The sequence below is a fragment of the Schizosaccharomyces pombe genome (genome assembly GCF_000002945.2).
Source record: "Schizosaccharomyces pombe strain 972h- genome assembly, chromosome: I".
Classification (NCBI taxonomy): Eukaryota; Fungi; Ascomycota; class Schizosaccharomycetes; order Schizosaccharomycetales; family Schizosaccharomycetaceae; genus Schizosaccharomyces; species Schizosaccharomyces pombe.
Window position 1 is genome coordinate 2509683 of NC_003424.3, and position 21588 is coordinate 2531270.

Here is a 21588-nt window from a genome sequence, read left to right on the forward strand (position 1 = left end):
CGCAAAATAATCAAAAAATATCATTTTTCTCTAGCCATATAGTAACCATATATTCTCGAACTATAATTTTATTACTAAGCATCGAACCCAACAAAATTATGCCTTTTTATCAAATGTATACAAATTTTGAGATCAGCATTGTTTATTCTTTTACTATAAAATTATTAATTTAGCGTGAAATAGCTTTCGAAGCAAGATGCAATTTACATTTTTCAAGTTTGCCATTTCGCCGTGATCCTCATCAGTAATTTGTCGGTGAAGGCAAAATTCTGGATTGCTTAGGAAATGAGCAATTTGTACATGTTTATAAAATTCTGTTAACCGAAGCCCGCTTGAAAAAGTTACAATTATAACAGTGGAAGTTTTGCACCTGTAGATAACTTATCGATATCGTTAGATACTTTGAGGCTATTCGGTGAATAATGCCCGCATTCTTTTAGCTGGTTTTTCAGTTTGATAATTAACGAGCGCCGGAAATTTCAAATTTTTCAAGTAAATTGAGTTGGATAGGATTTGAAGGATCACGAAGCTATATTTTAAGGAGTTCTCATCTCCATAAATTACTAAGTACATTGTAAAATGCCGGTTTATAATAAGCCTTGAAATCAATCATACTTAGTAACTGCATTTTGAATGCTAAAATAGAAATATTTTCTTCTTACTGCTGAAGCGGTTTCCGTTAAAAATTGTTCAGATAGTTGCGTTCGCGCTATTTAAAGCAACCTTTATAAATATATTCAAAGCTTGGCAAGATTCTCTTTCGAGCCTTAGCGGAAACTTTGATTTCTAATTGCTCAACTTAATAAAATCGTAAAAAGATCTTATAATTCATTTTTTGCCTTGCAATTGTCGCAAGGGGTCATAGCTCAGTGGTTAGAGTGAGGGATTGCAGATCCCCAGGTCACTGGTTCAAATCCGGTTGGTCCCTTGTTTTTTTCTTATAGAAATTAGATTTTTTCACAAAAAATCAGAAGATTTGTGACAGTTTCAGCTTTTCGACAAAAGTATGTAACTAAGAACAATCATTTTCTAGATGCTTTCTTTTGACTTGAAAACTTGAGTTATCCGAATAAAGTAGAGTGATATTCTAAGAAGGATAGCCCTCGATATATGCGTGTAACAGTCTCAAATGTTCTCTGGCTTATAATATAAGATCGTCAATTTACCATTCGTACCCATAGACCCACCTTATATTCATTCAATTACTACAAATTCTTTTGTTGTATCCATTAACTAACGTAACTTTTTATTAGGAAAAAACATAGTGATAATTAGCGTGTCGAATTAAATATAGCGAAATGGCCTTAATATGTAGTTAAGCTATTGTTTCTTAAAACACGTTTATCAAAATGCACCGTAACTTGTAAATGAGTATAGCCGGACGACTTGTCAACAACTAGTGCTCTAATTTATTAAATGGCAATTGTGCTATTTCTCTTGTATTTATAATTTTTATTATTAAGGCCTCTTTCTTAACTTTTCAAGTGTGTTACAACTTAAAAACAACTTAATTTTGTGGGTATTACATTTTTTTCGTGAGTGGACTATTCAAAAATCAGACCTTCACGATGACTCTCGATCAAGTTCGCATACCCTTTCTGGTGGAACAAACTTATCCCATCATTGTTCCTTCTTATGCAGGATGGTTTGACATGTCGAAAATACACGATATTGAGCGAAGGTCGAATCCCGAATTTTTTAATGGAAAATCTCCTCTCAAAACTCCTTCTATATACAAGGACTATAGAGATTTTATGATTAATTCATATCGTTTAGAACCAAATGAATACCTGACAGTTACTGCATGTCGTCGAAATCTTGTTGGTGATGTTTGTGCTATAATTCGCGTGCATGCATTTCTCGAACAGTGGGGCTTAATTAACTATCAAATCGATCCTGAAACGCGACCTGCATTCCGACTTCCTCCTATTTCAGGACATGTTCAAGCTATTAGTAATACTCCAATCGTCACGCAAGAAATGTTAGCTCAACACCCTCCTCCTAGTACCGTCGGTGGATCTTCGAGCCAAGAATTTGTTAAATTAGAAGAAAAGCATTACAGCCCTAGTTTAAATGCAATGGAACAAACCTCTCCCAAAGAAGAAGATGAAAAAAGCGACAAAGTCCCTCGAGTCGATAAAGTTTGTTTCACTTGCGGTGTTAATTGCTCTCAAACTTGGTATCACAACTTAAAAAACAAAAAATATGACATCTGTCCAAACTGTTATAAACAAGGGAGGTTTTCTTCTTCCTTTAATTCCTCTGATTTTTTGTGCATGGATGCGATTGATTTCAATCACGACGAGGAAAAACCATGGTCTAACCAAGAAACTTTGCTTTTATTAGAAGCTATTGAAACTTATGGAGACGACTGGAATCAAATAGCTTTACATGTTGGATCACGAACTAAAGAGCAATGCTTGATTCATTTCCTCCAGATTCCTATAGAGGATCCCTATCGACAGAAACTTCAGGGTGACTTTTCCCCATTTAAAAAGGGATTTTTGCCCTTTGATGAAAATGAAAATCCAGTTTTAAGTACTTTAACATATTTGGCTTCCATTGTTCAACAAGGCATGAAAGAGCGCAAGCAAAATGAATCAGTGAAACAAGGAGAAACCTCCTTTGGGAATTCCGAGTTTAAAAACCCACTAGAGAGGGTTGCTTATTATGCTTTAAAATCTGCTGCTCAAAAAGCAAAATTGATTGCAGCGTTTGAAAATCGCCAGCTTCGACGCTTGGTTTTTTCGTTAATCCAGGCTCAGCTTGAGAAGTTACAGCTTAAAATGAAGGTGCTTGAACAACTCGAAAAGATGTGTTCTTTAGAATTATCTGAACTCGATCTTCGTGGAAAAAACTTACTACTAAGTCGTTTGTCTACTAAAAAAATGCTTCTTGCGTTTAACAAGAAATTGGAAGAAGCTGTTAATTTGGGCGGTGAAGATGGTTTGAAAATAATTGACGATTTAATGAGTACAGAACATGCAGAAGCATTATTGACATTTGAGATGCCTACGGCAACAACCGTTTCTCCTTTAAGTAAGCAATATCCCGATAAATTTCGTACAATTGCTTTATAAGTTAGGTTCACCAAATTCAAATTTGTATTCTGCATGAAGTTCTTTTGGCTATCTAGTTTTTATAGACATATATATATGTAATCTAAATTTTTTTTTTGAAAAAGAAAAAAAAATGAACATTAAATTCTAATTGTTATATAACTGAAATGCATCTTAAATATATAGATAATTCATATAAAATATGATCATAATGGCAATTAAGTGTTACATTTATGCATTAAAGAATTCTTAGGCCATGTATAACCAGCCATTTCCCAAGTTGTAGCATTTGGATTTTTGTATGCTAACGGATGTTCTTCAATATACTTGGTAGTAGGATAGCCGGGGGGATCACATCCGATATGTGAGTTGGTGTCATCAGGGTCTTGATAGATACGAATGTAATCTATGTACATCACTGCAGGAAATGAAAGATCCCGGAAGTAATAATAAGCCCAATTGTTTGATATTCCAAGGTTGAAAATAATAGACATTGGCTCCTCACTAATTTGACGAGGTCCGACATTTCCATTTTGACCGACGGCGCTGCCAAGCATCGACCAAGTATAGTTTGGACCGACAAACCAAGATACATACCCATTAGTACCTTCACCAGGCTTGTAGTCAAAACCATAAATTTGGAATGCATTTCCTCCATACCATGTATTGTTTAAAGTAGTAATTCCTGAAAGAGCCTGTTGAAAAGGCCCTCCCACATAAGAGTTCATGTGAGTAATGCTGTCATTATAAACTGCTAAATAATCATAATTTGGTAACCAGAAAAAATCGAATGGTGCGAACTGCCCAGATTGAGAAACTACACCAATGTCTAGTTCATCGTCGGGATGTAGCTTCTCTGTTGAACCTTCAAGAATGTCAATTTCAGGAGCGCCACGTCCAACACCTGGACTAGGATGATCCTCATTTAGACATACACAGTTTGGCAATTTTTGTCCTGGTAAATAAGAAATGCCATCGTAAGAAGACTGGTTGGGCGTAATTCCTACATCACACTGAGAGTATGCATATGGCCATACTCCATCAGTTGTAGCCATATAGCCAGGGCGGGCAAGGTTTCCAAGTGTCCAGATACCTGGCCATAATCCTGCGTGTTCACCTGAACCTGCCAAAGAGGCCGATACTTCAATTATACCACCTTTTAGGCAGAGCTTGTTCCAAGATTGCAACATTCCAGAACGAAAATTCAAATCTCGGTTCCAGAATGCATCGAGTTGAATGGCTAATGTTCCATTAACGGTAGTAATTGCATCAGGATCATACCAGTCTAAATCATTCGTCGCAGCATAGTGAATATTAACCGCTTCCCAAAATTGATCATTTCCGGAATAAAAAGATCTTCCTTCTTTGTTAAATTCGTCAGAAAAAACCAAATTGTATTTACGACCGTTGTACCCGGTTCTGTGATACGCTGTAGAGGGCGTATCCTTGTCAATCAGGTTCGTGCGCGGAACACGCATGTGCGCAAACAAATGGTCAGTTATTTGATTAGCCATTATCGCATCAAACTTTTCTTTACTCGGAGTAATATTTCCAGTGAATGTCAAAGCAGGAAAAACTATGAATAATAATCCTATCCCAAGGGAAAGGACGAACAGAAAGAAAAGATCGCAAAAACGTGACCAACCCAAATAATCTTCTTCCCCCATTAAACTAACAACTGATGATTTTGGATCATGAAAGTCATCATCCTCTTCCTTAGATCGATAAACCCAACTTAAATCAATACTACTAAATTGAGATGGGCTTAAAAAAGATTTCTCCCTCATTTTCCAAACATCAGAACCCACTCTGCTTCTCGGTACTCCTAAATGTTGATGATCTTGGTTATAAAAAGGAGGATAGCGACTCAGTTCTTGAACATGAATGAGAGATCGAGAAAGTTCTTTGTTTGCTAAAGGTACATCGTCCTTACGAAGTAAACAACTAATCTGAGGCAATGGAGAAGTGCTTGAAGATCCAGAAGTTTGCTCTGAAACATTTAAAGAAGATCCATAGCTAGAAGGAAAGCTATCTTGATCAAATGTCAAAAATGGGTTTTGAGCAACTCTCTCTGGCTGCCTAGGTAAGTCGCTATGACCTTTTTCCATGAGAATATATATTAATCAAGATATAAATATGAGAAGATTATTTTTTAAAGGAAAGATGGAAAGAAGATTAAAAGAAAGAAAGAACCCCAGAAAAGAATGAACGATTGCCAACCACTAATAAGAGAAAGAACAAAAGAATGGGAGTTTTAATATTTAAAATAAAAAAGGAAGATGTTTTCTTGATATAAAATTCCACTCCTCATATCAGTTTGGGACTTTCTTTTTACTCATAGCTGCGCAATAATGTTATGGCATAACTATGACCGGAACGACGATTGCACACTACTTAGGTCATTGATTTTATATGCAAAGGACTTCATAAAATAGAAGGAAAAAAATATTCTTATTTGATTATTTTTGATTTCCGTTGCTCCTGAGCAACGGCACGTTTGTAGCGGTCCACGAAATCCGGGTGGCCTATGAGAGCGTTTAATGGTGTAGCATCTCCATTTGTAAACAACTTCAATGCTTTTTCTAGTTTTTCACTTTCCTGCATTTGAATGTTTTCTATGCTCATTACCCGAGCTAATTGAATAGACCCTTGAATAGCACGAAAATTGCAGTATGCTCTATAACAAAGATAAAAACCCGGAATATTTGGTATTAGAGGTATGAGAATGAAAGGTATAGTCAATGGTAATCCAATAATATTACCAATAAGGTAATTTGTATGGGTCTTTTGTAATTGTTTGGACCGATTCAACTCAGCTAAAATAGTACTTGATTCCAAATTTGGAGGATGTTCAATATACAAAGTTTGGTGTAATTCTGTATCATTTAGCTTCTTAACAGGAGCAATCGCCCTTAAAAAATTTTCTTCATAAGGAGTTGCATGCAAAATTCGGTTTCCCAAAGACACAACCTTTTGTTTGGTATAGCTTTTTGAAGCACTCCAGGAGTCCCAATACTTGTAAATTCTGTTTATAATTTTGTCGTGAATAGTAACTTTTTTGGCAAGGTATTCAGAAGGATAACAATGTAAGAATACCCTTTGATTTGGCAAAGGAAGTGCAATAATTCTCATAATTAGTTAACGAATGTACTTAATTGTTTTTACAAAATAAATATTGAAATAAATAAACCTGCAGTAACACAAAGATGGGTGGATATACTAAAGTAGAAGCTAAAAGTGGGTAACGAATATCTATGTAGTAGTATTACTATCTAATTTAATCAAATTGATACGTATACAGAACAGTGCGGCTTTTTATTATACATGGCAGAAATACACGTGTTCAATAGCTTTTTTGATTAGTAAATTAATATATTAAAGAAAAGATACTGAAAGTCGGTAAAAAGTATCAGTCTCTGGTGCCAACAAAGAGAGACAACAATTTTGATGATTCAGTGAAATAGTCTATACAAGTAGTCTAACAATTAAAAACTAAATACTAAAACAAAAGCGATTAAATCATGTATCCACTCAAAGTCTCTTAGTACTCAAACGGATTTTCTACGACCCTCATAAATAGCAGCATTAAGTGATAGCAATAGTTCTGAAAGCAGAGATAGATGTTCGAATCAAAACTGGAGATCTACTTTCTCAATCTTAAGACTATGTTCAACAGAAAGTATTCAATAACTTTAAAAGCATTCGCCAGCAGCATCGTTTAAAGTAAAAAATTAAATGCAAATTGATATTCGCAAAAATGACAAAATATTTATATCAACTAGAACTGTATAACTTGGTCATCTTAAAGAGATTATTTAATAGCAATCTGTGAACGTTCTGAGACAACTGAAAAGGAGATCGATCCTTTTCCTTACAGACAAATCGGTGATTTCAGATTCCAGCAGCCAATGTATATATTGGAAAAATATTTTTAAAGAACATGTGTAATAAACTCCGGACAATATTAAAAAAAAAAAATAAACGAATGTAAAAGAAGCGATTCTTACAAGGAGGCTTCAGAACTCTCTAGACATATGCAGACAGTAAGAGGTCTTCTGTTAACATATGAATAATGGTAGGGTAAATTTTATCTTCAAATTAAAATTAAAACATTCCCGCTTCTTTCAGACTGTGTTGTAGAATTGTTTCCTTAACGGCAGAAAAGACAACCTTTATGTTAGATGTGTCTACAGCGGTGGTAATGTGAGGATATATATTATGCTTAGCCCGATTTATAGAAGGGTTCACAAATAACCAAAGAATATACCGGGTAATACTTTTAACAGAATTTTTACCTTCATATTGGGGGAAGTAATCCTGGAACGGAACATGTTCCAGTTTCTTCCGAAACAAATCAAATTTGTTCAAAAACAGAATGATAGAAGAATGCATAAACCACTGACTGTTTATAATAGAGTCGAATAAAGAAATACTTTCAACCAAACGATTGCGTTCTGGGGCGGCTCTTTCATAAAGCTTTTTATCATAATCATTTAAGGAAACACAAAATATGATTGAATTCACATTTTCAAAACAATAAATCCATTTCCTTCGTTCGGTTCTTTGACCACCAACGTCGAACATTCGAATTTGCAAATGATCCAATGTGAACGATATTTCCGAAATACCCAGAGTACTATTTCTAGACCGGAGAATGTCATCTATTGTAGGGACATAATGCCGACTGCAAATTTCATCGGCTCGCGAAAAAAAGTAAGGGGCAGAGTCAATGAGTACGGAATCATTTCCATATGTACAGGATCTAACACTATTGGCTGACCAAAGACTAGTAATAGCTTGGCCAATATTAGCATTAATAAGCTCACCAGGAGTTGGATTAAATTTTTCGATTATCTCGCAATTGTGGGTTCCTAAAGGGTCCAAGTTGATACCTTTTTGAACGATAATTTTAACAAGGGTTTTAGCAGATTCCAACAGGTTTCGTCGGATCACCGGAATAAATGTCATAATCTCTTCTTGACTAAACCCATTTTTGTTGAGAATTTTGATTTGCTTACTGATGGTACTTTTTCCACTATCGGAGGCACCTAGAAAACAATGGTTAGACTGACGATTGTAAGAAACAAAGGAAGGAAAATTTGCTATAGGAATCAAACAAAAAATCTGTGCTATGCAATGGAGAGAAACGGTAAGAGTGTAGAGCAACTGATTACAACATGCAACGACGACGAAAAGTGGTTAACTAGAAGAACGTTATCAAAGTCACCTTCACTGACTGAGTATTGAAGGGAAAGGGTAACCAAGAGTAGAGAACGTAGACGCAATTAGACAAACCATTTTCTGTCATTTCTTAAACAGTTTCTCTGTTTCGTAAATAGTTTCACTCATTTCGTTTCTTTATTTTTTTTCTCAATCTTTTCTGCTTTTTTGCTCGACTGCCCAAGCATATATAACTATTGAACAACAACAACAACATTGAGTAGTTTACGTACCTAAAAGCAACACTTTGTAAATCTTTTTATCCTTCTTCGAGGCATTTTCAATCTGCTTTTCGATTTTGCTGTTCAATTTTTTTGATTCACCGCTTTCAGATAATCCATTAAAAATCGTCATTTTTTTTTAATCCACTACTGCAGAATATAAATACGGGGATGTAGTAGGACACCAAACTTCTCAATCCGACAGCTAGCGGGTTTTTGGGATAAGATGGGAGAAATAAATATGAAACAAAGTAAGAAGGTTAAACGCAGGTAGGTAAGGTGTAGCAGCAGAGAGGCGAGGACTTTCCAAGAAAAGCCTTCAATCCAGTTCTTTTCCCAATTAAAGCAAAGATTAAATAATAAAATGGAAAGAGAGCAAGTTAGAAAGAAAAGTGAAACGCAAATAAATAAAAGTATTAAAAAAAAAGTTGAGGTAGCAAGTATGATTAAGTAGGAACAAGGGTGCGGGTGTCAAAAGGGGATATTACAGAATAGGAATCAATAATCAAAATATTGATTAGTCAGTCACTAAACTATACGCGCAAAGTTTGATTAACCCCCTTTATGGGCGACCTTTAAATCGCAATTTCAACTTTTTTTTGAGTTTCACCAGATGCCTCGAAAAGCAGGGGGTGGAGGAGAATGAGGAAGGATCGCAGGTCGGAAGCTAGCCGGCTAGCTAATTGACACAGTGAGTACGAGTGAATACCAAGGTTGATTAAGGCAAGAAGAAAAGGCTGAAATCAGTTGAAGAGATGCAGCGACAAATGAGAAACTCGTGAAAATTGATTTCTCGTCGTCTTTCGATGAACGAGAAAAAAATTAAGAATTGTACAAGGAAGAAAGAAGAATTAGAGGCAAAATATCTCAATTCTTACTACTGTCCAACTAACCGAGTGTACAATTAAATCCTTACTTTCAATTCACACTACCCTAAATCCAACAAGCAGCAGCAAAAGGGCAAGCGTTTTGATGCTTCAAACAGCTTAAGTAGCTAACAACTATGGTTAGATTGGTACCTGAGCGGTGATTTCGTCTATACTATTTCGAAAAAGACAGACGGCAACTCTGGTATAATTTGTATTTATGAGGCACTACGTCATGCATCATCCATTTACGATTTTAATTTTTCGAGTGGGGTAGAGAGGACAGTTCGGAAAATGTAACATTGGAAAAGGATCCAACACATACCACCAAACAAGCATCATTCAAGTAAAGAAGATTGGAGTGTAAGTCTTACTCTTCGATTATGACCTTGGGCGAGGGGAGCAGGCAGTAAGCTGAGACCTGTGTGAGCTTTGCATTCTATGTAAGTATCGCATAGAGAAGCGCCGCTCATCAAAATAGTTTTTTATGTTTTATGTTTATATGTCATTAACTGGTTGGTCCAGCATTTCTATACTACTAAACTATACTGCTCTATTACTACTCTAGTAACTCAATGAGTCGTCCCTTGTTTATGGCTGAAGATGCAAGCAATCGGGATAGCAAAGATGACCAAAGGAAGTGTTCCAAAAAACGCGCAATCTTTCCAAGCAATGTTTAATGAGTGTTTTCCCAATCTGAGTTTGTTCACTTTCATAATATTTTAAATTTTCAAGCCCCAATTTTACCAAGTTCAATTCCAGTTACGGAGACTTATTTACTCAGATATGAAAGTAAAGTGCACAAGGGATAAGGCAACTAACTTGATCGCAAAGCGTGGGCAGCTATCACAAAGCTAGAAAGAAACATATAAAAAATCCATAGACGATTGGGTACCAAGATGAAGCAAAGCATGTTTTCGCAACTGACCAGTTTTACCTGACAGTCGGAAAATTTTTCAGCTGTATAAAAAAAAGAAGACATGGGGACTTGCAAACAATCTAGAAAAAAGGGATTTTTGCGTATCTAGAACAAATGTTAAACATGAAATGGGGTCTTGAAACTGAATACAGCGAACTAGACATGCTTTTCGCCCCTCCCCCGCTTGGTCCATGAAAACATTACTAAGTATACCCTGCTACCATAACTCCTCTCCTATTTCTCATTGCTCGATAAATAGCACAAAGCAGCTTGACACTACAAACTACATTTCAACGCAAAAAAAATAAGGAGGACTTTGTTAAACTGCTCATCGTTCCTAATTTCATTCGGTTCCTTAAATTTAATGGGTAAGAATGGTAAGATATCCTGATGCCGTTACTTGCTGGTTACTTAGTCTTGGAGGTTCGGGAAGGACTGCATTTGCCCCGCTAAAATAAAATAATCTTCAGGTGAGATAGAATTAGCTAGGTTTCGTAATGTTTATGTGGTACTGAAGTCAATCCGTTGTTGTTCGTTCATTTATTCATTACATACTAATAAAAGCATGTACTAGTTATAAAAAAAAGTCTTCCAAGATATTCACATGTAGTGGGAGGGTTTTTATATTGTTTTGTTTTTTGATGGTTTTTTTTTTTTTATAAAGATGAAATTCTTATTTGCGTAAGTTTAATTTTTGCTTGATTATAGGTATCCTTGACAATTATTGAATATGTATCTTATATCTCTTATATATGTGTATCTTATATATCTTGCATATCTTGATATATCCCGATATATTGTGGAAACTAGTTTGCCGGATCTGTTTCATGTTGGTTTTAGGGCAATAATTTGAATTATGAGCAAGATGCGCTTCCCAGTTTAAAATAAAACTATGTTAATTTAATTCAAAAAATTATTATAAGAAAATAATTGAATAAATCAATCATTAGCTAAGTCAATATTAGAAGACAACGGAAAAAATATAGAGTAATCTTGTTTTTTCCTAATTTTTTTCTTTTGCCAGTTGGTTGAGAATATGTCCAATATCTATATTTACAGTGTGCAAAAAAGTGGATCATGAACAACCGACTTTCTGATTTTCTAATCTATTGTGAAAACGATGAAAGAAACTGTTTTTCCAGCTACTGTTCTTTCGCTGTGGCTTTTATTTCTTTTCAAGAGTTTTAGCTTTCTTATTTTTTGTTGTAAGCGTATAACCCAATGCTTACTCTCGTCCATAACCGCGTAACCGTATAACCTTCGACTTGATGACTACTACTTCTTATAACGAAGCTGTTGGCTTATCCAAAGGCCGTACGAAAATAAATAAAAAATCATCTTATAATTCCAAAAATTAGAAAATCTTCAAAAATTTATGCTTTTACCTCATATGCTCTTCCCAATAGTCTTCTAATACTCATTTCAACAATGAAAATGCATGCAAAAGTAATGTTAAGGCAAAGTTAGGTAACAAACGTTGATACCTAGTCATACGCGTTTACACTATACCACCCATGTTAGAGACGCCCGTTGATGCTCTGCCAAAACAATGTAAATGGCCGTTGAATGCACAACTAGCTTTTTAGTTTTATTTATTTAAACAGCAATTGTATCTTTTAGTATTGAAAATAACTGTTTGGTATCGTTTTGGAACATTTACTTAGGAGGATCTTTAGTGAAATTGAATTTTGGTACTCAGATACAATCTTTTGGATTTCGTTCAATGCGATATGGATGAAAATGGTGCAAGCTTCCAAGTCCTTTGCTTGGCAACTATTGGGTTGTAAGTATCTAACGTCCTCGTCTACACAATTTAGTAATCTTGGCTAACGTAGTTGCAGTCATCATTTACGAGGTCCTGAAATAGAACACCTATTTCCAGAATCTATGGATTTTCCCAAAGAATGGTCTATCTTACCTTTCCTTTCTCTTCCAGATGGTGCACACTCGGTATGTATATCTCATTAATTTAAAACGTACAGTGAAAATGGATGGATCAGTTTACAACCCGTTCTCTCCATTTTTTTCTCGAAAAATTGATAAATAATTGGCTAATGCAATTCCAGAGTGAAAAGGATTTCGTCTATTTTACACTTCCCTTTCCCAATGACGAAGGAACCGTGTTTGGTTTATCATGCACCAGACAACTTAACGCTAGCAGTTTAAAAAACATACCATCCGATGTCACACGTTCTAGTGTTCAAAAGGCAGTTGTAGTTATCACAACTTCTCCACCATTTGGACACATCAAAGATAATCTAGATATCGTAACAAATGCTTATTTTTCTCAAGGCGATTTTTCGAACTTAGATGTACTACGAGATTTTTTTCATGTACTCACTAGGAAGGAGCAAGATGTCCACATTGCTCTTAACATCAACTTGAAAAGTTTTTTGTGCGAATGGAGACAGAATGCTCTTGTTCTACTAAAAGTTCTCTTACTGGGAAAAAGGATTTTAGTGTACGATAAAAGCGCTGAGCGTCTTGGCAATTTTCAATATTCCCTCCTTTCTCTCATTCCCTGTATGATGTCTCACCTACAAGATGTCTCAAGTCCAAGCGCTCATTCGTTAGAAAAATCACTTCACAAACCTGCATCTTTACAGACTAGTGACAAACGATCGTTGCTTGCATACACAGGCTTTCCGCTCATTATTTTTGGTGAAGGAAGTATGTTTTCTCCTTATACACCGTTACAGCTGGTGCACGTGTTAGAAGCTAAGTCTTCTACCAGTTGGTTGGCTGGCACCACTAATACGCTTATAATGCTAAATCAGAATAAAATGGCTGAAGTTATAGTGCGGTCAGATACTCATCAAATTGAGTTTGTTGATCCTACCATTAAAAATTTAACGTCGCTCACATATACAGATAAAAGTTGGATGGAAGATATCATTTCACGGGTAGAAAGTTCATTGGAAATGGAACTACCTGGATTTGAGGGCAGTGACGATTGGATCAGAAATCAATTTGAATTGTACATATTTGGAATGCTAGCTACTGTCAAATATTATAACTTCCTAAAAAAACAAGACGATAGTATATTATCACAATATCACTACTTACCGTCAACATCATGCATTTCGGATTACGGTGAGACATTTCTATTAGAATGGATGAAAACGAATACTTTCAGAATATGGAATAATATAGCTGACGATGATTTGTTTGATGTTATCCTTCCTAAACACCCATGCAAGGAGGAACACAAGGTTCCAATATCTGCGCGAATTGCAACTTTATTCTCAGCCGTTAAGATAACTCCGAAATCAAGAGACGGGGAAGATGAAGGTTCTAAAGAACCTGCTGTTTGATCAGCAAGTATGCAAGACACCCACTGCTAAATTACTAAAAATTTACTACCCAATCTAGTTATTTCTACAACTGTGCGGCAAATAAAAAATATGAAATAACGTATAATTTTTATTATATATAACGTATCAACTATATATAAAGACAAAATGGCATTTGGTTATCCTTTCCTAATTTTCTGGTTATATTTTTTTTTCCTTTGAATTGCGTATTAAAAAGTTAAGTCCTTTTAGCAAAACAAATTTATTAACCTGGTACAACAGTAGCTCGTAAATTCATAATCGTTAAAAATAAAACGTCAAATAACAGCATAAATAAGACCAAAAAGGGTATGCAATGATTACATCTTTTAATACCTTTCAGAGTGATGGCCAGTCTTCAAATCTTCACCCTTCTGGACGAGTTCAGGGTCTCTGGTCAATTTACCAGCCATTTTCTCCATATTACCCTTCATTTTGTCACCCATACTGACATGCTCATCCTCGGCCAACTGTGCATTTCTTTGTGCAGTTGTACGAGCATTACGGGTACCAGTTGCGGCACGGCGATTAGCTTCAGCAGTGGTATCAGTAGCATAGGTACCTTTGCCATATCCCTCACCGCTGTAACCAGCAGAGGAAACAGCGCCTCTGGTCTTGTTAGCAGTATTGTCGTTGCCATAGGAGCCTCCACGATGCTCAGTACCATGAGAACCACCATGGGTATGGGAGCCAGAGCTTGAATAATCATAGGCACCACCACCGACTGTGTCAGAAGGAGTTGCTTTTTGGCGACTGCCATAGGTATCAGTGGGGTAACTTTGACTGTAATCTTCACCGTAGTCACCACCTTGGGTGGTTTTACGACTTTGGTTGTATTGGCTTTGGCCGTAAGATGCAGTATCATCTGTACGACTAGGGTCGGTGGTGTAACTACCTCCGCTGGTAGAGTAATCCTCGTTGCGTCCGCCGGAAGAATAACTGTCATTGCCTCCTGTAGAGTACTTGTTAGAAGAGTAAGAAGAATCATCGTGTCTTCTCGAGTAAGAGGTATCACCTCCACGGACATCTGATTGTTCCTTCTTACGTGACTCGACACTATTGAATCCCTTCTTAGTGTCGCTAGTCATTCCAGCATAAGGATCCCCGGATCCAATGTCTGTTCCCATGTCGTTAGCAGCACGACTAGAATTGCTGGGAATTTCAGATGTGTAAGAGGTGTCAAAGTTGCGATTTTGAGGGGCACCACTAGAAGAGAAGGGCTCATCACTGTTGTGGACAGCACCAGCGCTTGAGCTGTATTGCTTAGCAGAGTTCATAGAATCGTTTGCACGTTGTTGGTAAGACATTTTATGAAAATATTTGTAGTATTGTAAGTAGAATAATATTTACTTTTCAAGATTCGAATTTATTTTGCGAATATCGATGGAGGAATATCCCTATTTATAAATAAAAAAACCTTTCTCCATTTATGAACTGTTGCAAAGCACTGACGAATTTCTTCATCATGCAATGTGCGTTTTCTTTATTTGATCGCCACTCTTGAATTAAACCACGTACGACAACTTTCTTCACTTTGATCTCTAAGTTCCCTCTGTTAACAAATTGGCATGATCGATTTCAGCCTGCTGATATCACTATTTACAGATCTTCCAATACTAACCATCTGCGTCATACATCACTAGCATTTTGGTGGTGAACTTGGTTACAGTTCGAAGTGCGTAGCGAGAAATGACGAAGTCAGTTATTGTCATAATTATGTATGAAGCTTGTTGGGGATTCCATTTACAAAGTGTATGTTTAGCGAATGTAAACACGGGTTACCAGTAGAAAAAAAAATTTTATGAAATTTCTTCAATAATGGTTTTTTTATCTCCATTCTATTTCATTAGAAATTTTTTTTTTTGCTTTATTTCCATTCTTTGTTTTTATTTTTTTTTTTATTTTCAATATTACTATAAATTCTCATTTTATAAAAATAGATTTTGCAACAGTAAAACTTGGACCGAGTTGATGATGTCTACACTTGTAGTATGGCTTTTTAAAAAAAAAAAAAAAAAAAGATAATAATTATCATCCTTACTTCCTCGAAAGTATAGATAAATCTTTGCGTTCACATTCAGTGTATAATCTAATGTTTACCTCTGTGATTCTTATTTAACTTGTAAACCTTGGTACGGGCATATTATCTCGCTCGTTTCCTGAATGTCTGAGTTTAAATGATAGATATCCGATTTCTGCTTTATTTTTATTTTTATTCTTGCATTCAGTTAAATAAATTAATTTTATTATTTGGTAGTTTTCATAAACTTTTGGCAAACAAATACACACTCCAATAAATATACTCACTCTCTGTAGCGTAAGGAGTACTCACCTTATCTGACTATCTGATGCTATTTTCATATGAAAATTGAGGTCAGACGGTAAATAGCATTTTCCATTCTTCTTATCCCTTCTTTTTTTTTTTTTTTTTTTTACTTAACACCAACTTCGTGATGTCGTGATCCATCATCCATTTATCCTTCCGTAACCTCAGTCAATTTATCATCGTCATCGTATAGCTACACCCGCTGGTCATTTTACTAGCGAAAAAACAACATTTTGTTACGTAAATTACATATACACTTTCTCCACTAAATGAATCATCAAGTTCATCACGATGGTGTATCGTCCCACTGCTCATGAGTTTGACGACTTACCGAAAATCGAGTTCATAGATTCATGCCCATACCAGGTATTCCTTGAGCAGTATCTAAAACCTTGCGTTCCCGTACTTATTGGACCGAAGCTTACTGCTCAATGGAAAGCAAATACTACGTGGATAACTAGTAAGGGTGATCCTAATATCCTGCATAGTTACATTCTACCTGACAAACCTTGTACTTCTAGAGACAACACTAGTGGGAATTCACTACTAAACGACAATGATATAAAGAATTTCATTAGGTCATATGCAGAAAGGATTGTGAATAATGAGGATAAAAATGTGTTTTTGGATTCGTTATTGTTATCGCCAAACTATGAATACTTAGAAGAAAATTACGGAACGATTCCTGTACCATTGGCTTATTGCAATGAAAAAGATCGTTATGGATCTCAACGTCGTGAAACAGTTCCCTTGAAGAGTGCACTTCATGAACTTCGCGATGAACAGGTCCAACTACAATGCCGGCAGGCTCCAAGTAATCAGGCTTTGAAATCCTTATATGCCAAGGATATGCACTTGTTTCGACATCTAGACCCTGCCGATTTTCCTTACAGTACTCCGGACATTTTCGCCGACGACTGGTTAAATGCATACGTGATTGATTGTGAATCCGATGATTTCCGTTTCGCATATTTAGGTAGTCATTTAACGACTACTGGCCTACACACCGATGTCTATGCTAGCCACTCCTTCTCTGTTAATCTCTGCGGTGTGAAATGCTGGCTTTTTATCGATCCCAAAGACCTTCAAACGATTGCCTCCCTTTATGATGACCAGCAATTACCTTCATGGATCACAAAAGATGATTTATTTAGAGGTCCACTTGTAAATCATCGACATTTGATAAAAATTCTCTTCCAATATCCTGGACAAACAGTGTTTGTTCCAAGTGGTTGGTATCATCAGGTTTTAAATATTGGAACTACACTCTCTATCAACCATAATTGGTGTAATGCATCTTGCATTTTACAAATGTACACCGCATTAAAAGAGCAGTATGAAGTTTCCGCAGAGTCTCTCAAGGATTTGCTGGAGGATGGAATCGTAACAAAGGACAGATTTTCTCAGGTTGTTACAGAAGTGGTGGAAGCAAACTACGGTTGGTGTTGGCGTCGATTTTGGGGTATGATCAAACATCAGCTCAAACGAAGGGATGCAATATTACATAGTTCTGAATACTTCTCAAAATGGCCCATACAACCTGAGTTTCTTCCTCCATTATCATGGGAGTATTCAATTTTAAAAAATATTTTACTAAATGATGAGCCCGGCAGCACCTTCGATTCTGGTTCTCCTCCTTCATCGATTGTCACGATCTTTAAATCTCTCGGTGATTTTAAAGAATAGTACTACTCATCTAAACTCCTTTTAAAATGATGTTTTTTTCATTCTGCGTCTGCTTTCTTCAATTTTGCTTACGTCTTTGTATCATTCTCATGCAATGGTTTCCCCAGACAAATACCATCCATATAATTAGTTTACCAGTAATATAGATAGATTTAGATATGTAAAATAAAAATTAAAAAAATTACTTTAGTAAACAATATCCGAGAGATGTTGCTTAAGTTATAAATTTATAATTGATGTATGCTGTAAAAACTCTTAAGACACTGGTGTTTACTTTAATATACTAAAAAAAATTATTTAAAAAAATCACTATTGATAGTTCAGGTTAAAATGTTGATTTTCTTTAGAGCCAGGTCTTCGGAAGTCCCTTCTTGCATTTTGAACTCACATGTGTTAGTAGGAAAATAAACATTTACAATTATCTATCGTCATATATAATTCTTACAATTAATCGTTTTCTAGTTTCAAATACTAAAAATATTTAAATTCACAGACTAATTGGATAATTAGATGTTTAAAAAAATGTGGACGCTTTGCAATGTACAATGCAGAAAGTGTTTATTTACATTGAGATTCAGAACGAGTAACACGTTACCTAAAAAAATTGGAGGACCCTATATATGCACGAACGTAATGTATTTCACTTGATTGACCAAGTTCAAAGTTCAATGCAAGTATCTTAGTTTGCATTCCTCAATTTTACTCTTCCAAAATTTTAGAGATTAAATGACAAACACGGTGACAATTGAACTGAAAATTGGTTATAAGTATGCTGCTGAGGTTGTAAAAGGTAAGTCAAATTAGTTGCTGGAAATATTACATATCAAAGTCTAATCCTTTAGCCGTTTTAGGTGTAATTCTATTTCATAGACAGTTTTCTACTGTTCCTGCTAGGACAATTGACGTTTTAGACATTACGGTTCCTACTCTGGTTGGTGCAGAACTAAATGAACAACTAGCAACTAAAGCGGCGGAATTTATTGATACCATTCGAAATGAGGCTGGTGCAAATGGTCAGATGATTTTACTGTTGTATGAAAGATCGCCTAAAAAGTCTTGGTTTGGGAAGGGAAATACAATTCCTTGGGAACAATGGATCTTGCACACTACCATTTTAGAAGAGGGTGACTCTTATCAAGAATCTTCTTTATCTCTAGAGGCAGCAGTTGAGCAAATTGTGCAAGCAGTTAACCTTCGAAGCCTTTCATACCTGCCCCCAGTTGCTATGGATTCCGGGAATTACCCGTATGAAATTGTAACTCCTACTTCAACAGAAGGTTGGGGCTCACTGCTGAAGCGAATGATTATAGAAAACGTTAGTGGAGGTGATTAAATCAAATCTCACCAGGTTTGTACTTCAAACTTGATTTCTCATTCAGCATTTAAAATTCTTCATTCACCATACATCTATACGGTTTGGCGACGCAAAGCTCCATATGTTAACATGTTGCTGGAGAATTATGTATCGATGGTATATTTACATGCTACTTGTAATCCTTTCGCAATTGATTATTTTGGACTAATGAAACTTGCATGCGTTAATATAGTACATTCGCGCATGGGTTATAAGAAAGTTGGATTTAGGACGGATGCTGTGCCATTTATATCATGACTTTAATTGACAGCCATAATTTTTGAAATTAGCGTTTGTACTTTCCAAAGTTGTTTTAACAAAATGACCGGCGCATTCTTAATCGACTTTTAGCTTACCGAGATTTAACGTGTGAATATTTTTTAAATTTACTCATTTCTTTTTACATTTCGAAATTTACTATGTCAAAATGCTTGCAGCAGCTTAAACGACAACTTCAGCATTTCGGCATAGATGGATGCTCATTAGCAGATGGTGACATCGATTATTTTTTCACAGTTACCGGTATTGATCGTGGATGGGGCTGTGGTTGGCGCAATATACAGATGTTAATTTCCTGGCTTCAATACACCAATCCAAATTGGTTTAAACGTAATTTTAGTAGTGGAAATTATGAAATCAATTCTTTGCAATCGTTGTTGCTCAGCGCTTGGATGAAAGGTATAGATGCCGAAGGTTATGCTCAATTAGGAGACAACTTGCATGGTAAATGGATTGGTGCTACTGAGGTTTATAGCCTATTTACCGGGTTGTTTGTCAACGTCGCTTTAGTAGACTTTGATTTCAGATCTGAAGCTTCTGCTAGCAATGCACTTTTTCTTTACGTTAAAAAACATTTTGAAAGTTCTAATGATACAAGCAATGTTTCTCCATGTTATTTACAATTTCAAGGGCATTCTATCATTATCATTGGGTTCTGTTCTTCTTTAGAAACTCTTGTTGTGCTTGATCCAGATCGTTATCAGAGTGTTCAAAAAAAGTTTGTGAATATTGCGGACTTTAATCACTGTTATATGCGAAAAAAGCGATCTTTGAAATTCTCACAATTTCAATTGGTACATTTTAAGCAAAACATTTTTTTAAATGATTTCAGTTCAAAACTGGAAGTTCGTTCTACCAGAATTTCGGACTTTTAGCTGTCCAAGCGCTGGTGATGTTTTTCATAATATTTATGAAGGCCGTTTCCCCATATATTAATTTATAGAAAAAGGAAAAACTGTTGAAAAATAATAATATATCTGATTATTCTCTTTTGACTTACTACTATGTAGTATACGTATATTTAAAATTGTTGATAGTTTCTCATATTTTCATATAGCGACATTGTTATTGAATTTAAAATTTGTTGTTTTGCGGTGAATTCGGTGTTTACATCGGTATATCCGACTTTGGCTTCCGAATGTGGATAAAGGCTAAAGTTGTTACCAAAAGTAAACAACTACCAGCCTTGCACAATGTTTGTTGTCAAGACTGCTGTATTATTATTCTTTGCATTATTTATTGGAAATACTTATGCATATACTTATTCTCTGGACAGAATTCAAGCATTAAAATTTAGTTCTGAATCCTCCAACGTTGATGATGGACCACGGCTTCATTGCAAAGGACCAGCGTGTAGCTCGCACAGCAATGATTTGGCTATTTGTCAGCATAACCAACTTAACGTTGCTCCTCATTTATTAAAATGGACTTGTGTATGGCCTAATCAGTCTTCTCATGTAGAAGTAATAGATTATAATATTGAGTGCAAAAAAACCGTCGCCTTGTCCATGGACAGCATTACTAAGACATGCATTTTAAACTATAAGTTGGAATGGACCTACTCTGGAGTATTACTACATAGGCCTTGGAAATTGTTTTCATTAAAGCCATTCACTGCTGCGTTTGTGCTCCTCCTTGCGGCTTCATATCTGGCAACTGCCTGTTTCCGTATGCTTGGTTATTTGGGAACACCTAGATCTCGTTTCCATGATAACAGAAGATGGAATGAACAGAAATTTATGGAGTTGGCGGTTTCTGCTGTAGAGGAGCAGTTATCTAATGGCATACAGCTTTTCTCCAATGTCAAACAGAGAGTTCCTGTACCCGTGTTGGATGAATCTGTTTAATACTTTGCATTTGAATCCTCGTGTTTAGCTTCCACGTAGTATCACATATCTTAAATGGATGACAGTCTAACTCTCAGAATAGGCAAACAACAGTTGAAATCGCACCTCTGTTACATATATTACAAGTTCATTCCCTTATTAATCACTCATTAATGAATGCCTCCTAATTGAAATCGAGCGCTGTCATCCCCACGGCTAATAATCGTTAGATTTCTGCATTCTATTTAGTAATATTCTTGCATTATTACCATCATATTCTCTGTCCACTTTCGTTTGCTTCTTTAACTTACAGTTAGAGAAAATACACTTTAAAATATAATAATGGAAAACAGCTATATTAAAAATCAATATTGGCATAGCAGATCATTCATAGTATTATATAACTTCTTGATATAAAATTGTTTCTTTTTTCATTTATTTGTTCAGCTGTATATGGTAATCCATATTTCGTACTAAGCGCTTCGTCTACCGACGTTGTA

The 21588-nt window shown here is 35.7% G+C and overlaps 10 protein-coding genes, 10 long non-coding RNA genes and 1 other non-coding gene across 21 annotated transcripts; 11 read left to right on the forward strand and 10 right to left on the reverse strand.

Annotated features, from left to right (window-relative positions):
• Window positions 1-9: 9 nt before the first annotated feature.
• On the reverse strand, window positions 10-1240 carry SPOM_SPNCRNA.3131. The gene has a single exon (NR_192498.1). It is a non-coding gene; the product is annotated as a non-coding RNA (long non-coding RNA).
• Window positions 856-928, forward strand: SPOM_SPATRNACYS.02. Its single transcript has one exon. It is a non-coding gene; the product is annotated as a tRNA-Cys (tRNA).
• A 158-nt stretch (window positions 1241-1398) lies between the features above and the next one.
• On the forward strand, window positions 1399-3164 carry ssr2 (SWI/SNF and RSC complex subunit Ssr2). Its single transcript, NM_001019229.3, has one exon. The coding sequence runs from the start codon at window positions 1569-1571 to the stop codon at window positions 3078-3080; it is 1512 nt and encodes a 503-aa protein (NP_593800.1). The 5' UTR covers window positions 1399-1568; the 3' UTR covers window positions 3081-3164.
• On the reverse strand, window positions 1782-2265 carry SPOM_SPNCRNA.3132. Its single transcript, NR_192499.1, has one exon. It is a non-coding gene; the product is annotated as a non-coding RNA (long non-coding RNA).
• On the reverse strand, window positions 2729-3202 carry SPOM_SPNCRNA.3133. The gene has a single exon (NR_192500.1). It is a non-coding gene; the product is annotated as a non-coding RNA (long non-coding RNA).
• Window positions 3203-3222: 20 nt separating this feature from the next.
• SPOM_SPAC23H3.11C (glucosidase) lies at window positions 3223-5167 on the reverse strand (the record flags this gene model as incomplete). Its single annotated transcript, NM_001019230.3, has 1 exon — window positions 3223-5167. One exon carries the CDS (start codon window positions 5165-5167, stop codon window positions 3278-3280), a length of 1890 nt encoding a protein of 629 aa, NP_593801.1. The 3' UTR covers window positions 3223-3277.
• SPOM_SPNCRNA.3134 lies at window positions 3344-5846 on the forward strand. Its single transcript, NR_192501.1, has one exon. It is a non-coding gene; the product is annotated as a non-coding RNA (long non-coding RNA).
• SPOM_SPAC23H3.12C (hydrogen/potassium transport protein) lies at window positions 5369-6280 on the reverse strand. The gene has a single exon (NM_001019231.3). It carries the CDS (start codon window positions 6189-6191, stop codon window positions 5511-5513), a length of 681 nt encoding a protein of 226 aa, NP_593802.1. The 5' UTR covers window positions 6192-6280; the 3' UTR covers window positions 5369-5510.
• A 90-nt stretch (window positions 6281-6370) lies between these two features.
• On the reverse strand, window positions 6371-9557 carry gpa2 (heterotrimeric G protein alpha-2 subunit Gpa2). Its single transcript, NM_001019232.3, has 2 exons — window positions 8513-9557; window positions 6371-8107 (listed from the first exon to the last, which is right to left on the reverse strand). Exons 1-2 carry the CDS (start codon window positions 8631-8633, stop codon window positions 7164-7166), a joined length of 1065 nt encoding a protein of 354 aa, NP_593803.1. The 5' UTR covers window positions 8634-9557; the 3' UTR covers window positions 6371-7163.
• SPOM_SPNCRNA.3135 lies at window positions 8052-8349 on the forward strand. The gene has a single exon (NR_192502.1). It is a non-coding gene; the product is annotated as a non-coding RNA (long non-coding RNA).
• A 135-nt stretch (window positions 9558-9692) lies between the features above and the next one.
• Window positions 9693-11904, forward strand: SPOM_SPNCRNA.831. The gene has a single exon (NR_151212.1). It is a non-coding gene; the product is annotated as a non-coding RNA, possible alternative UTR (long non-coding RNA).
• Window positions 10960-13601, reverse strand: SPOM_SPNCRNA.3136. Its single transcript, NR_192503.1, has one exon. It is a non-coding gene; the product is annotated as a non-coding RNA (long non-coding RNA).
• On the forward strand, window positions 11818-13771 carry avl9 (LAlv9 family protein). Its single transcript, NM_001019233.3, has 3 exons — window positions 11818-12068; window positions 12127-12235; window positions 12352-13771. Exons 1-3 carry the CDS (start codon window positions 12016-12018, stop codon window positions 13597-13599), a joined length of 1410 nt encoding a protein of 469 aa, NP_593804.1. The 5' UTR covers window positions 11818-12015; the 3' UTR covers window positions 13600-13771.
• Window positions 13690-14992, reverse strand: ddr48. Its single transcript, NM_001019234.3, has one exon. It carries the CDS (start codon window positions 14922-14924, stop codon window positions 13947-13949), a length of 978 nt encoding a protein of 325 aa, NP_593805.1. The 5' UTR covers window positions 14925-14992; the 3' UTR covers window positions 13690-13946.
• SPOM_SPNCRNA.832 lies at window positions 13752-15550 on the forward strand. Its single transcript, NR_151213.1, has one exon. It is a non-coding gene; the product is annotated as a non-coding RNA, possible alternative UTR (long non-coding RNA).
• On the reverse strand, window positions 15545-17758 carry SPOM_SPNCRNA.3137. The gene has a single exon (NR_192504.1). It is a non-coding gene; the product is annotated as a non-coding RNA (long non-coding RNA).
• jmj1 (histone demethylase Jmj1) lies at window positions 16122-17828 on the forward strand. Its single transcript, NM_001019235.3, has one exon. It carries the CDS (start codon window positions 16235-16237, stop codon window positions 17627-17629), a length of 1395 nt encoding a protein of 464 aa, NP_593806.1. The 5' UTR covers window positions 16122-16234; the 3' UTR covers window positions 17630-17828.
• A 317-nt stretch (window positions 17829-18145) lies between these two features.
• On the reverse strand, window positions 18146-20304 carry SPOM_SPNCRNA.833. Its single transcript, NR_151214.1, has one exon. It is a non-coding gene; the product is annotated as a non-coding RNA (long non-coding RNA).
• atg101 lies at window positions 18276-18962 on the forward strand (the record flags this gene model as incomplete). Its single annotated transcript, NM_001019236.3, has 2 exons — window positions 18276-18419; window positions 18472-18962. The coding sequence occupies exons 1-2, from the start codon at window positions 18356-18358 to the stop codon at window positions 18960-18962; spliced, it is 555 nt and encodes a 184-aa protein (NP_593807.1). The 5' UTR covers window positions 18276-18355.
• On the forward strand, window positions 19393-20219 carry mug105 (ubiquitin-fold modifier-specific protease). Its single transcript, NM_001019237.3, has one exon. The coding sequence runs from the start codon at window positions 19403-19405 to the stop codon at window positions 20135-20137; it is 735 nt and encodes a 244-aa protein (NP_593808.1). The 5' UTR covers window positions 19393-19402; the 3' UTR covers window positions 20138-20219.
• Window positions 20305-20437: 133 nt separating the features above from the next.
• On the forward strand, window positions 20438-21519 carry meu29. Its single transcript, NM_001019238.3, has one exon. The coding sequence runs from the start codon at window positions 20456-20458 to the stop codon at window positions 21107-21109; it is 654 nt and encodes a 217-aa protein (NP_593809.1). The 5' UTR covers window positions 20438-20455; the 3' UTR covers window positions 21110-21519.
• Window positions 21520-21588: the final 69 nt, after the last annotated feature.

Excerpts from the sequence above, each read along its gene's own strand:
- ssr2 (NM_001019229.3), top strand. The coding sequence starts at position 1,569 with ATGACTCTCGATCAAGTTCGCATACCCTTTCTGGTGGAACAAACTTAT.
- SPOM_SPAC23H3.12C (NM_001019231.3), bottom strand. The coding sequence starts at position 6,191 with ATGAGAATTATTGCACTTCCTTTGCCAAATCAAAGGGTATTCTTACAT.
- gpa2 (NM_001019232.3), bottom strand. The coding sequence starts at position 8,633 with ATGACGATTTTTAATGGATTATCTGAAAGCGGTGAATCAAAAAAATTG. Across the intron at positions 8,108-8,512 it reads TTACAAAGTGTTGCTTTTAG|GTGCCTCCGATAGTGGAAAA; the intron begins GTACGTAAACTA and ends ATTGTTTTCTAG.
- avl9 (NM_001019233.3), top strand. The coding sequence starts at position 12,016 with ATGGATGAAAATGGTGCAAGCTTCCAAGTCCTTTGCTTGGCAACTATT. Across the intron at positions 12,069-12,126 it reads TGCTTGGCAACTATTGGGTT|TCATCATTTACGAGGTCCTG; the intron begins GTAAGTATCTAA and ends ACGTAGTTGCAG. Across the intron at positions 12,236-12,351 it reads TTCCAGATGGTGCACACTCG|AGTGAAAAGGATTTCGTCTA; the intron begins GTATGTATATCT and ends ATGCAATTCCAG.
- ddr48 (NM_001019234.3), bottom strand. The coding sequence starts at position 14,924 with ATGTCTTACCAACAACGTGCAAACGATTCTATGAACTCTGCTAAGCAA.
- jmj1 (NM_001019235.3), top strand. The coding sequence starts at position 16,235 with ATGGTGTATCGTCCCACTGCTCATGAGTTTGACGACTTACCGAAAATC.
- mug105 (NM_001019237.3), top strand. The coding sequence starts at position 19,403 with ATGTCAAAATGCTTGCAGCAGCTTAAACGACAACTTCAGCATTTCGGC.
- meu29 (NM_001019238.3), top strand. The coding sequence starts at position 20,456 with ATGTTTGTTGTCAAGACTGCTGTATTATTATTCTTTGCATTATTTATT.